The following is a 13,658-nucleotide window of genomic DNA, read 5'->3' as shown; positions in this document are numbered from 1 at the left end:
ATGGATAAATTATTTCATTGTAAGTTTTAAAGTACCGAACAGAATTAAAATAAGGGTTGTGTACATAATTATTCTAAGTTCTGTAATTTAAAAAAATGTTTAATTGATTTTTAAATATCTTACTTTAAACATTGTGAGCAGTTTTTTCTGTAGTGTACTAAACCTTCCAGCAAAACGTAACATATCCTATTATATATTTATTGATTTTACATTTTTACATTTAACACCATTCTAGATGAAATACATCACATCCCCGCAAAGTTTAGACCTGGTGAGGTTGTAGGCGCTGGTAGTTTTGGTCGTGTTGTTTTACTAGAAGATCCTGCACATCCTGAGAGAAAAGATTTTGTCATCAAAGAAATTCTCTTGGAAGAGAGCAAACAAGTAGGAAAACATATGTTAAAAACTTTTGCTTTTCTGTTTATAAATTATTCTAGTAATCTATATATATAATTCTCTTCTTGGAAACCATAGAAAACACTAATTTGTAAGCGCACCTAGCAGTCCCCTCTCTTCCTATCTAGGCATATCCCTACCACCCCCACGCCCACGTGGTCTGGTAAGCTGTGGTTCATGCTAAATGTTTACAGTCGTAGAGCCGGGCTTAGTGACGGCTATTAGGGGCAGATAATTTAGTTTGAAACGATTTTAAACTTAGGGGAGTGTTATGATGTATGTTTTAGTAGGTATTGAATTGAATGCAGGTTGGTGCGGAGAACATAGTGAACGCATGGGTATGATGACGCGGTACGAAAGATAGTGACGTTTAGGTTAGAGAGTTGGTTGCTATGAGTTTATGTGTGAGCAGTTGAATCTAGATCGTCGGTGTGAAAGGACGTGTGTTGGTTGGCGTGACTCAAGTCGAGAGATAGGGTTTAGGAAGATAGACATATGTAGATACAAGAATAAAAGATTTGTACAAGGATTACTTGGTTTATCTTATTTTCAAACGTCGTTGATCTGTCTGAACGTAATACAGCCTTAGTGGTTCTCAAGGTTTAATACTCTCTCCCTGGTATTGGAGACGAGCGAAATGGTAGTTGGCTGAGTCAAGTGAATCAAACCCTCTCACACAGCAACCTAACCGTAACAGGGAGGTAACTAAGAGGAGGCTGCTTTCACGGGGCGGGGGGGGGGGGGGTTATCGTCCTTGATAGTGTTTAAAAGCAAATATTTTCAGTGGCAGAGTTGATACTGTCCAATACACAAATTATGAATTACTGAAAAGTAGAAAATAAGATAACTTAATAGCGGCATATGATACACCGCGGGTCGGCTCATAATGTATATTTTAACAATTGGCTTATAGCAGATTTTAAAATCTAACCCTTCTGATAACAAGCATACATACGCACATCCTAACTTTAAAAAAAAAGAAATACATATTTACATAGAAAATGAATAATAGTGAAACTTAATTAGAAAAACGAGAAACATTTCTATTTCTCAGCTTTGGAAGTCATACAATACATTCTTACACGGAATATATTTTCTGTTACGGATCATTTTAATATATTATATAGATTATTCCATCAATCGCAACCAGAAATTAAAATAAAATAGGTGGGATGATTAGAAAAGCTGATTAATTGTTTTATGGGATCCGGACAAAAGGCCGACATGGACAAAAGGCCGACACGGACAAAAGGCCGACAAGACAAAAGGCCGACAAGTTTTATAAATAACAAACTACAATTTCACCCATGTTTAATATCTAAAATATGTAATTATATACGACTTTTTAAGTTTCTAATAAATTTCCTTAGGTACATACAATAGGATAAAATAAAACACACGATGTAACCAATTATTTGTTGCTGATATATTGGTCCATATATAGGGAAATCACAGGGGTAAGTTTACACACAAAAAAATAACGCACCAATTTCGGCACATTTGTATCACAATCACAACAGAATTAATGAATACAACGAATATAATATACAATTTTTTTCACGCAATTCGCAATGTACGAAACTAAAATATAATTCAAATTTTGTCTGTGTTAAACATGTAGTCTAGTCAAGGCACACGATTGTTCTACTTCATTCTGTTTCTTTGAATTCTTTGCGAAATATGCGCCACCTGTCTGTTTATTCTTTGTACACTCCCGTCATCTCCAGTCGCATGGACCCCATTGTTCACCTTATAAGGATCGCAACTAGCATTGTCTCTTGGCGTTCCGTCTTATTGCATGTGGGCGATGATGCCGGCGGCTTTTGACTTGGTTCTATGATGGTTATCTCACCTCGATTGTATAGAAGGAGCTATGAAAGACAGCAGTGACAGCTTTTCGCAATATCTAGGTGTTGATCCTTGAATTTAAGACACACCCGTAATTTTCAGTCGCTTGACCAGATGGTTAAACTTGCACGTTTCACCCTTTTCCATGCTTTATTTCGATCATTGTCAAGATATGAGTTATGCAGTAACACAGCTTTTGCGATATTAGTATTTTTTATGCTTGTCGGCCTTATGGTTCGTCCGCATATTGGTCTGTCGGCCTTATGGTTGTCTGTCTTATGGCTGTCGGCCTTATTTCCTGTCGGCCTTATGTCCTGTCGGCCTTTTGGCTGTCGGCCTTTTGTCCATGTCGGCCTTGTGTCCGTGTCGGCCTTATTTCTTGTCGGCCTTTTGGATGTCGGCCGGCAGTAATGACCATAGACATTGTGAAATAAATGAACTGCTAAACAAACGCCGTCCACAAACCCTTTAAATGCCTAAACAGACTGCCCTTGCACTGACCACACTGTCATTACACCAACCACATACACACTGTCATTACACTAACCACATACACACTGCCATTACACTAACCACATACACACTGTCATTACACCAACCACATACACACTGTCATTACACTAACCACATACACACTGTCATTACACTAATTACATACACACCACCATTACACTAACCACGTACACACCACCATTACACTAACCACATACACACCACCATTACACTAACCACATACACACTGCCATTACACCAACCACATACACACTGTCATTACACCAACCACATACACACTGTCATTACACTAATTACATACACACTACCATTACACTAACCACGTACACACCACCATTACACTAACCATATACACACCACCATTACACTAACCACAAACACACCACCATTACACTATCCACATACACACCACCATTATACTAAATACATACACATCACCATTACACTAACCACATACACACCACCATTACACTAACCACATACACACCACGATTACACTAACCACATACACACCACCATTACACTAAATACATACACACCACCATTATACTAAATACATACACACCACCATTACACTAACCACATACACACCACCATTACACTAACCACATACACATTCAACACACCCCCATTACACTAATGACATACACACCACCATTACACTAACCACATACACACCACCATTACACTAACCACATACACACCACCATTACACTAACCACATACACACCACTATTTCACTAACCACATACACACCACCATTACACTAACCACATACACACCACCATTACACTAACCACATACACGTTTTATACACCACCATTATACTAACCACATACACACCACCATTACACTAACTTTATACACACCACCTTTACACTAACCACATACACGTTCAACACACCACCATTACACTAACCACATACACACCACCATTACACTAACCACATACACACCACCATTACACTAACCACATACACTTAACCATTACACTAACTACATACACACCACCTTTACACTAACCACATACACGTTCAACACACCACCATTACACTAACCACATACACACCACCATTACACTAACCACATACACACCACCATTACACAAACCACATACACTTAACCATTACACTAACTACATACACACCATCTTTACACTAACCACATACACGTTCAACACACCATCATTACCACACAGAAACTCTCCCACAGAACGCTGACAGGCTACGCGTCGAGGTCGCCATCTTGAGTGCACTTCATCACCAACACATCGTGCAGTTCTACGGCTGTAAGTTTGAGAATAAATCAGTCTTGATATTTTTGCCGTACATGCAGAAGGTAAAATGATAAAAAAGGTTTTTAGTTTTAGACTATACAGTAATTTTCTATCTTAGTTTAGACCTTGTTTATTTATAGATATTTCTCTTAAAATTAAATACGAAATGTGAATATTATTTGCTTTTTTGAACTCGGCTACTGTATTCAATCTTATCTAAATGTGTTTTTCGTTTACACACACACACACACACACACACACACATACACACACAAACACACACACATGCATATTATATTTGTTCAAAGTTATAGATCATGGGTAACGTTGTATTTTTCACTAGGGCTCATTAAAAGATTACATAGAAGAGAAAAAGAAGGAAATAGAAGAGAAATGTGTAGAACACATGGATGCTACTACTGGAGAACCAAAGAAAAAATTAGCAAAGAATTGTACAGTGAAATTTGTTGAGGAAAATGGCGTTCTAAGTGAAGAAACAACGTCACTGTTTACTTATCAAATTTTAAAAGGCTTAATTTATCTCCATGATAACTTAATCATACATAGGGATATTAAAGGTGAGAGATTTTCTATTATACAGGGATATTACAGGTGAGGTCATTTCTATCATGCTCAGGGATATTAAGGGTAAGGGAATTTCTAGCATACAGGTATATTACAGTTGAGAGAGTTTCTATTATAAACAGGGATATTAAGGGTAAGGGAATTTCTAGCATACAGGTATATTACAGTTGAGAGAGTTTCTATTATAAACAGGGATATTAAAGATATGATCATTTCTGTCACAAAGATATTAAAGGTGAGAGGATTTCTATCATACACTGGCATTTGACGTGCTAGTACACAATACATGTGAACATAATGTCTCATGTTTTATATAAACTAAACTCAGATACTGGTTGGTCAATTTAATTTTTGTCCCAATCTAAATGTGAACAGTTTATCAGCTTAAACCACATCTTTTTTAATAATGTCACACATACATCGTTTCTCACCTCGTGTTGTTGTAGCAGTGTTGTATGCCATACGTTTTCTGTACAGGTGCTAATATTTTGTTGGACCAAGACTTAAAAATAAAGCTGGCAGATTTTGGAATTTCTAAAATTCTGAGAAACCAAACAACCAACACATCAGAGATGGGGACAGTCAAATGGATGGCGCCTGAGATAATTAATGAGAAACCTTATGATTTTAAAGTCGACATATGGTCAGTAAAGCATTGTGTTATTATCTCGTGTCACTGTTATGGTTATGTTATCTCCTATCTGAATAAAGAAACATTTAAACATGCACTGCCTTGTTTGACCTCCCACAGGAGTGTAGGGGCTACAGTGGTAGAGATGGTCACTGGGTCCCCACCTTTTCCTGACCAGCAACCAACCAGGGTCATCATACACATGGCAACCAACCAGGGTCATCATACACATGGCAACCAACCAGGGTCATCTTACACATGGCGACCAACCCATCATACACATGGCGACCAACCAGGGTCATCATACACATGGCGACCAACCCAACAGCTCAGTTTAGACTTCCAGACGCTTCGTCTGAAAATTTGAAGTTGTTTTTAAATTCCACGTTCAAATCAAATCCAGAGGAACGTCCTACATCAAGGGAGTTAATTAAAGAACATTTTGTGGCAGGTAAGTAACAACAATTTAAGTAATGTTAGGTGTTGTAGATACACGACGGTACAATCCTTGGGTAGGAAAGGGGAGGTTAGAAAATCTGTTGATATTAATGTAAAATCGTGTGTGGATCATCCTTTAATTTTTTTTTAAAAGTGCCCATACATTAATTGAACTTACGACCTATGATTATTCTAAAGGAAACATTTATAATGACACCCAATAATAAAATGTTAAAAATGTTATAGTTATTTAAAACAGATGCAAACAAAGATACAACTACAGAGACGGAAATGCCTGATCAAATCAAGTTATCTAACGGTGAGTTTTGTAGTAGTATAAATCACTCGATGAATGTTTGTAAAATCAGAGAGAACCTAAGTTGCAATATAATTTACGTAATCATTAAAAGAGTTTTTTTTACAGATGACTTCGAAACAGAACGAAATACTGAAGACGAGAATAATGTTAAAGGCCCTTGCTTAAAATTTTATTCAAGCAGTTGTAAAAATAATACAGTACACGGGTTATTTATTCCCATTAATCAATTTGACACTCAATATCTCCCATCTGGTTACCATGACAACGAGCTAGTTCAACTAGTTAAAGCCCTGGCTGACCTAACTGTCAGGATAGCCGTTAGGTTCTCCTGTCCAGAGAGACCAGAGTTTGTACCAGATACTGAAGTTCCGTATCCTTGCTACAACCCCAGGGGACATAAATCATTGCATATAGGGACTGGGAGGGTGGAGCGTGTCACAAAGTACACAGAGGGGATGCCAAGCTACAAATGTTGTCCATGTCCTGAATGTGACCACTCGGACACACCCAGCAAAGTGTGGTGGGAGGTTTGTGTGGTGACGGCCAGACATGTAGTTTTTGATGAGAGTGAGGCGAGACAGTCCATCTGTAGGTTGTGGTTTGATGATAATAAAAGTCCAGTGGTCAAGATTTATGGGTGGAAGGTGGGTGGGTGGATGCTAGATATTAAAAGTGACAGGTGTTTGTTGTTTTGTGCGACACATGACGTAGATGTAGGACATAAACTTGAGGAGATGATGCGGCGGTATGACTACATTAATGAAAAGGTAGATGAAAAATACGCGAGTCGTAGAGAAGTGGACAAGCTGACCATTATAGTGTCACATCCTCATGGCTGTTCTAAGCAGGTCTCTGTAGGTCACTGGGTGGATCGAGGTCATGTAGGAGATGTTTGGACCAGATACACCTACACTACAGCTACATGCCCGGGTAGTATTGGTGCTTATGTGTACAGGCTGGGGTACGGGTCATCTACACATGTACACCTTGGTGCTTATTCTAATGGGTTACAGTACAGTAGCCTAGGGTGGCTTTAAAACCCTTAAAATAAACCGGGAATGATCTCCCCTAAACTTTCTCAAATATTCTTTTATAAAACTACGGGGGATGGTAACTCGGGATATATACAATATTTTTAATCCTTTTTAATTACTTAAACTTTTAAAAATATAACAGAATCTCGTAGAAAAAAGAATTGCGCACCAAGTGAACACCAAACAAATTGTGTATAATAGTGCGCAATATTATTAGTTAGTTAGTTAGTTAGTCCTCTTTGCTCCTTATGGAGCATAGGGCCTTGTAACGGACAACAATCTATCAGCCAGTTAGTTGGCGAACGCTCCCGGATTCGTTTAACTGATTATACACAGATGGCGACAAGCCTAAATAAAAGAAAGTTAACACACTAGTTCGCTAGGACTCGTAATTGATGTCTAGGGGAAACACTAGAGAAACTACTGATGCTAACAAATCATTTAATCTGCATATAATTTGTAATGAGTGTACAAAGTCGTGGCAGCACACTAGATGTATACAGGAATAAAATAGATTTACAGAATGAACAAAACCCAACTTACAATTCGTGGGAAAAAATAATATGATACACTATCACAGCTTTTAACACTTCAGCAAAATCACCACAGTATACACATCACTGCTATAAGCATAAAGAATTACTTAACCACAAGTAATATAAGAATATGCTACTTAAACATCTTAGTACTACACGGCAACACACAGGGCTTATGTCTCTCAACGACGTCTGGTCAATGAACTGCCTCGAGACGCCTGTGCGCAGTCAATTTATAGACTTAGGAAGGTCACCTTCAAATCATAAGGCCATTGGTTGGGGTGGTCATCTGGTCTGAATCAATCAATCATATCTTGATGGAAAATTTCTGAGTCTAAGACTCTCTTAGTATGACAGCGGAAAAAACCGGTCATTGCACCACAGACCATATATGGTATTATAACAAAATGTAAAAATAAACATTACTAGACCTAAGTAGGTCACAGCCTCCACCATTTCCTTCCATTTCTTCCTATCCTCGGCTATTAATTTTGACATCTCCCAAGACATCCCTATTGGCTTCAGTTCTTCAAGAAGACTCCGCCTCCAGGTCTGTCTTGGGCGCCCTCTCTTCCGCTTTCCCTGGGGGTTCCACTCAAGCGCTTGGCGTGTAACATTTGTGTGAGCCTTTCGCAGTGTGTGACCCACCCACTTCCTCCTTCTTATTTGCACACCTATAGGCTCCTTCCTAGCTTTCCTTCATAGTTCCAAGTTCGGCACTTTGTCCTGCCATCTCAGTTTCAGTATCCGTCTAAGGCATCTATTCATGAAGGTCTGTATGTTTGCTGTGCTTGCCTTGGAGACTCTCCATGTCTCTGCTCCATACAGCAGAACTAATATTATTAGTACTTTATACATTCTAATGCGCTTTTTGAGAAATCGGAAATAGCCTAAATTACTACTGCCGGTCAACGGAAATTAATCAAAATTTGACAGAAAGCAGAGATTTAGATCTTTAACTTACGTGTGAAATTTAATATATCTCTCTGAAATAGTACTCAAGTGATAGGCTTTTGAAAAATTGAAAATAGAAAAAGTTTTCGGAGAAAAGTTGACACAGAACTAAAAAAATTAATAAAATACTTATGTATGAAATTTCTTCAACCAGCTGTAACGGTACTCAAGTTATCGTGATTACAGACAGACAGACACACACATACACACACACGTACACACACAAACACACACACATACAGATATACACACACAAAGACATACGGACAAGATTGCAAAACTATTTTTTTTTGTTCCCGATTACAGTATTTTCTCTATACTTCGTATACGAGAAAGTAAAAATAAGTGTTATTAACGTTGATGATTGGGCAAATTAAGTGAATAGATGAATAAGTATTATCTATGTAATTATGTTTGAAACAACATTGTGTTTTGACTCCTACCCAACATAATTACGTTTACTTGTATTTATTATTTAAAAATAGATTCTAATTGTAGTTAAATGCAATGTAATCGATACTTCCAAATAAAGAGATAATACTCCCAATATATGTGAAACACGTCGTTCGCTATCGATATGATTGGCTAATTTATTATCTCTGGAACTCGATGGAGGTAAGCTATTAGAATAGATGGCACCCCGTCAAAAGAGCGCACGACAAAAGAGCGCCGACATAAGAGCGCAAACAAAAGAGCGCCGACATAAGAGCGCCGACATAAGAACGCAGACAAAAGAGCGCCGACATAAGAGCGCAAACAAAAGAGCGCCGACATAAGAGCGCCGACATAAGAGCGCAGACAAAAGAGCGCCGACGTAAGAGCGCAGTCAATTAAAAAACACATGTTGTATGCTAAACGAATATGACATCATTAACACTTGTTTCAATTAAACAATCGGCGGTACGATAAAACGACATGTGTTTATTGATATATTATTATAATATGTTATGAATGTAGTTTGAAAATACTTCTATCCCAAGTGACATTGACAAGATCGAATCAAAGAAAGGGAAGGTTATTATATTGGTCTAAGGCTACAGATCTCGAAAGGAAAGAGCATATGCTGATGGAAGTACGACATGGAGATCCTGAATGAAAGATGGCTGCCGAGGACGGATGAAAATGCTGAACGATGTTTTTCTGTCATTATCATAACACAATCATGCTCCTGATCCAGCTGAAATTGAAGCTGCGAAAGTTGTTCGGCTATACCAGGGGTCTCCAAACTTTTCAGCCCGAGGGCCGCATTGACTATCAAAGTTCAGTTCGGGGGCCAGTTTCTTCCAGACATGTCTTTCATTTTTCTGGGAAAAGTTCCTCAGCTATTACCAACAAATGTTTTTTGCGTGGACAAAAAGATCTTAGCGGGCCGGATGTGAGGACCTCGCGGGCCGCATACGGCCCGCGGGCCGTAGTTTGGAGACCCCTGGGCTATACGAACACGGGCAGTTGAAGGGTTGGAAAAACCAAGGCAGATTATACAACAAGCCAGAACAGGAAATTCGATGGAAGTAGCACCTCATTTGCCGGCATACGTCGCTTCACAACGTGCAATAGAAAGACAGAGAAAACACAAGCAGCTGCCATACCCAAATCCGCAGAACGTTGCAGGGATAACAATTCCTGAACCTCTTCAAACGACAACAAGAGGGCAAAATTTCGTCTTGTGGGATTCCGGACCGACTAACATTTACCGAATGATGATGTTCGGAACAATAGATAATATTAATCGTCAATACCAGTTTTTTAGTTAAAGAAACTGAACAATTAGTTTTTAATGAAACAATAAAAAGTTGACATCAAACAATACCTTCTGATCTGCGTTAATTTTCTTGTTCCTATTTATTAAATATGGTTTTTCGATCTTTAGTTTGCGCTCTTATGTCGGCGCTCTTTTGTCGGCAAATTAGTGCGCTCTTATGTCGGCGCTTTTATGTCGGCGCTCTTTTGTCTGCGCTCTTATGTCGGCGCTCTTTTGTCGTGCGCTCTTTTGACGGTCACCAGAATAGATCAAAGGCAGTGTTACTTCCACATATTTTCACCAGGGGGGGGGGGGGCACTTGACATTTTAGGGAAGAGGGGTGCGCACTAAAATTTCCGGGCGGCGGACACTAGTATAAGAATTTGTACATTCCATTTCGTTCGTGGGACGGTAGATATTTTTCGGGGAAATACCCGGAAGAAACTCTGATCAACGGGTTTTTAATGGAGCAGTTAATCCAAGGTACTGATAGTAAATGTAATAATATTCCATTATTTCATGTTGTTTTCATGCAATCATAATACAGTAAAGTTACGAGTTGACATACTTAAAGATAGTATTTGTTTTTCTTTGGATTGCGTGCTGATAAGTAAAGGGGAGCTTGTGATGACGCTAGTTTAGGTCGGATAGATCAAGTAGAAGAAGTTAATAGAAACAGGCTATAGTTAGTTGGTTAAAGAGACCAATGAAATACAGAAGCTGATTGGTCATGTGGTACGGTCAGCTGAACACTGAAGCATGGCTCTACAGTTAGGCCAGGTAGTTAGAGATAGGTAGGGTAGGAGAACGGACAGAAATATTTAGAGAGCTAGAGATAGGTAGCGTCAGGGTAGAGATGTAGAGAATTAGAGTTATGTAGTTTTAGGATTGGTCATGCGTAGTTATTAGTAGTATTAGAAAAATGTAGTATGGACTAGTTAGATAGGGTAGAAGAGTTGATTGTGTAAATTTTAATAAAGAACAATATATTTTGACTTGAACTTGTGTGTTGAATTCTCCTCACCCCCACTCTCACATTTGGTGGTGCTGCATTTCCCCACCCTCATAACTGACGGAAGATCATCACATCACTCCCATCCTCACAACTGGTAGAGCTGCGGAACGAGAAAGAAAGTATATCAGATACTCATGACAGAGTACACCTGATGTATAGCTTTCTCTAAATCATCACAACTGCGGTTTTTTTTCAGTTGGACAGATTTTTGGATCACCAACAAGTAGATTATTTACACAGTGCAACATGTTCAAAAAGATAAGTATCTTCCTAAACTTTTTTAAACGTGTGGGTTTAGACCGTGCTGGATAGCTTGTGCCAGCGGTTTTTCTGCCTTATACACTCTGTTGTTACGCCCTGTTTTCTTAGTTTTGTGACATTCCTCGACACAAACACACAACCATGGAGGCAGAGTTGGAATACTATGAACAGGGCAAAGCATTTAACAGGACAGAAGAAGAAGTAGAAGCATCTGTAAAGAGTAAATTAGGAAACAGGATAGTAAGAAATGTCAAGAACAAAAGCGGAGTTAGTGATAGAATTAGTGAAACTGAAAGTACAGCAAATAGATAACACGCAACTGCCCTAGAACACCAACCCCATAACCAAGAATGTTACCCGGATCGCCTCCACTAATGATTTTGAATAACGGACCTTATAGTTGAAGTTAAGTCGAGTTTGTGAATCTAAGTCGAGAAAATCGGCGCGAAGTCGATACAGTCAGAAGTAAGGTGAAGTCAGTGTAGTCAAAACTGAAGTCAATTGAGTTATTGAAGTCAGTGAAGTAAATAGAGTCAAAACTGAAGTCAATAGAGTATTTGAATTCAGTGAATTTAATAAAGTCAAAACTGAAGTCAAAGAAATCATTTGAAGTCAGTTAAATCAGTTAATAAAGTCTTTGAAGCCAAAATGAAGTTTTTGAAGTCAAAGCGAAGAAGTTAAGTCATTGAAGTCATATTAAAGTCGAGGTCAGTCAGTGATGTCTATGAAGCCAGTCAAGTTAGTCATCAGAGTGAAATCAGTCGTTAAATTGAAGTCAGTTAAGTTAGTGAAGTCAAAGTGAAGTCAGTCAAATTACTGAAGTCAATAGTGAAGTTAGTCATTAAGTCAAACCAGACAGTCAGTTTTAGTCATGTCAGAAGTCACATAGTGAGAGCTGCTCCACTATATGATTACGTGTCGAAATGTTGATTTGAATGACACGATATTATTGATATACACTTACATGTCTATTCTTTTTGTGAATCTATCTCTTAGCTCTAGTAGTGTTTACGTCTTTTGGGTTTATTATGCTTTACAGATTGTTGTTCAGAGTGTACTATTTTTATTTAGTTATTTTGTAATATTATTTTTGTATGCTGTATGTACCGCCAGACAAGTGTTCATCACGCTTAAATTTGGGATTGTGGTTTTTATTTAATGGAAGGTACCTCTGTCTGAATACTTGTCTGCGCGGGCACTAAATTGTTCACGTTAAACCATTGCTCATAGTCTCGTAATACAATTTTCAGACCCACCAACGCTTACACAGAATGAGACAGGATGAAGCAGACACTTCAAAGAGTGCCGCCACCTGAAGCCCTGATTACGTTGAATTACCTGGACAGCGGACAGACCTGCTGAACAGTGAATTGCCCTGGTCAAGACGCCACCGTATCGCCCCCACACTGGGGTTATCTAACAACAGATCGCCAGCTACGTACATACGTCGCCACATACAAAAGGTAGAAAATCCAATCGTCCAAGGTCACAGCGACGGAATGTTGCGTCATTGTTCGCCACCGCATCAGACAGCTCCAGTTCATCGTTTAACCACTCTACGTGGACGTCTCAACCAGCGTTGAGATAAGATTGTTGCGTCATCTTTCTTTGTTCTTTATTCTAATACAAGATAAATGGTCTGTTGATAGTGTTGTCTCTTTTCTCTGAACTAAAACCAAAATCACCACCTCAACATCAAATTTAAGGGAACAAGATACCCATGTTTTCGATAAAATTGTAATTTTGCTCCCCAAAATTTTTATTTCTTAATTCGATACTAATACCTTTTATCTATCTAACCCGAACATTTCGGACTTCTACAGCTTACGGTTATCCGTTTATTGCGATGTGAAACATGGTACCCCCCGGCAAGTTTTCACACTACTACGCGGACAGCGGCTATCTTCGAACGGGTATTACATGTATTTATGGCCCGCGAGACACCATAAACTTTAAAGCAATCTAAGGGCCAAGCACTCGTGTCCCGCTGGTGTAGTGACCTTTTCTTTTGTTCTAAAAATAAGTGAGATAGAAGTTGTTTTCTACAAAGTAAAATTTTATATCAAACTCCATATAAGGGCATGCGCGTAAAAATTATGAATGGGAAGAGA

The 13,658-nt window shown here is 38.7% G+C and overlaps 1 protein-coding gene across 1 annotated transcript; it reads left to right on the top strand.

Annotated features, from left to right (window-relative positions):
• Window positions 1-11,859, top strand: LOC131938849 (mitogen-activated protein kinase kinase kinase 3-like). Its single transcript, XM_059297073.1, has 7 exons — window positions 1-19; window positions 236-384; window positions 3,970-4,095; window positions 4,377-4,611; window positions 5,096-5,261; window positions 5,370-5,454; window positions 11,656-11,859. Exons 1-7 carry the CDS (start codon window positions 1-3, stop codon window positions 11,857-11,859), a joined length of 984 nt encoding a protein of 327 aa, XP_059153056.1.
• Window positions 11,860-13,658: the final 1,799 nt, after the last annotated feature.

Source organism: Physella acuta, unplaced genomic scaffold (genome assembly GCF_028476545.2).
Source record: "Physella acuta isolate Inbredline_101_S28 unplaced genomic scaffold, ASM2847654v3 ptg000258l, whole genome shotgun sequence".
In the NCBI taxonomy this organism is placed as follows: Eukaryota; Metazoa; Mollusca; class Gastropoda; family Physidae; genus Physella; species Physella acuta.
The sequence above is the reverse complement of the archived record's forward strand: the minus strand, read 5'-3'. Positions and strand labels throughout refer to the sequence as shown.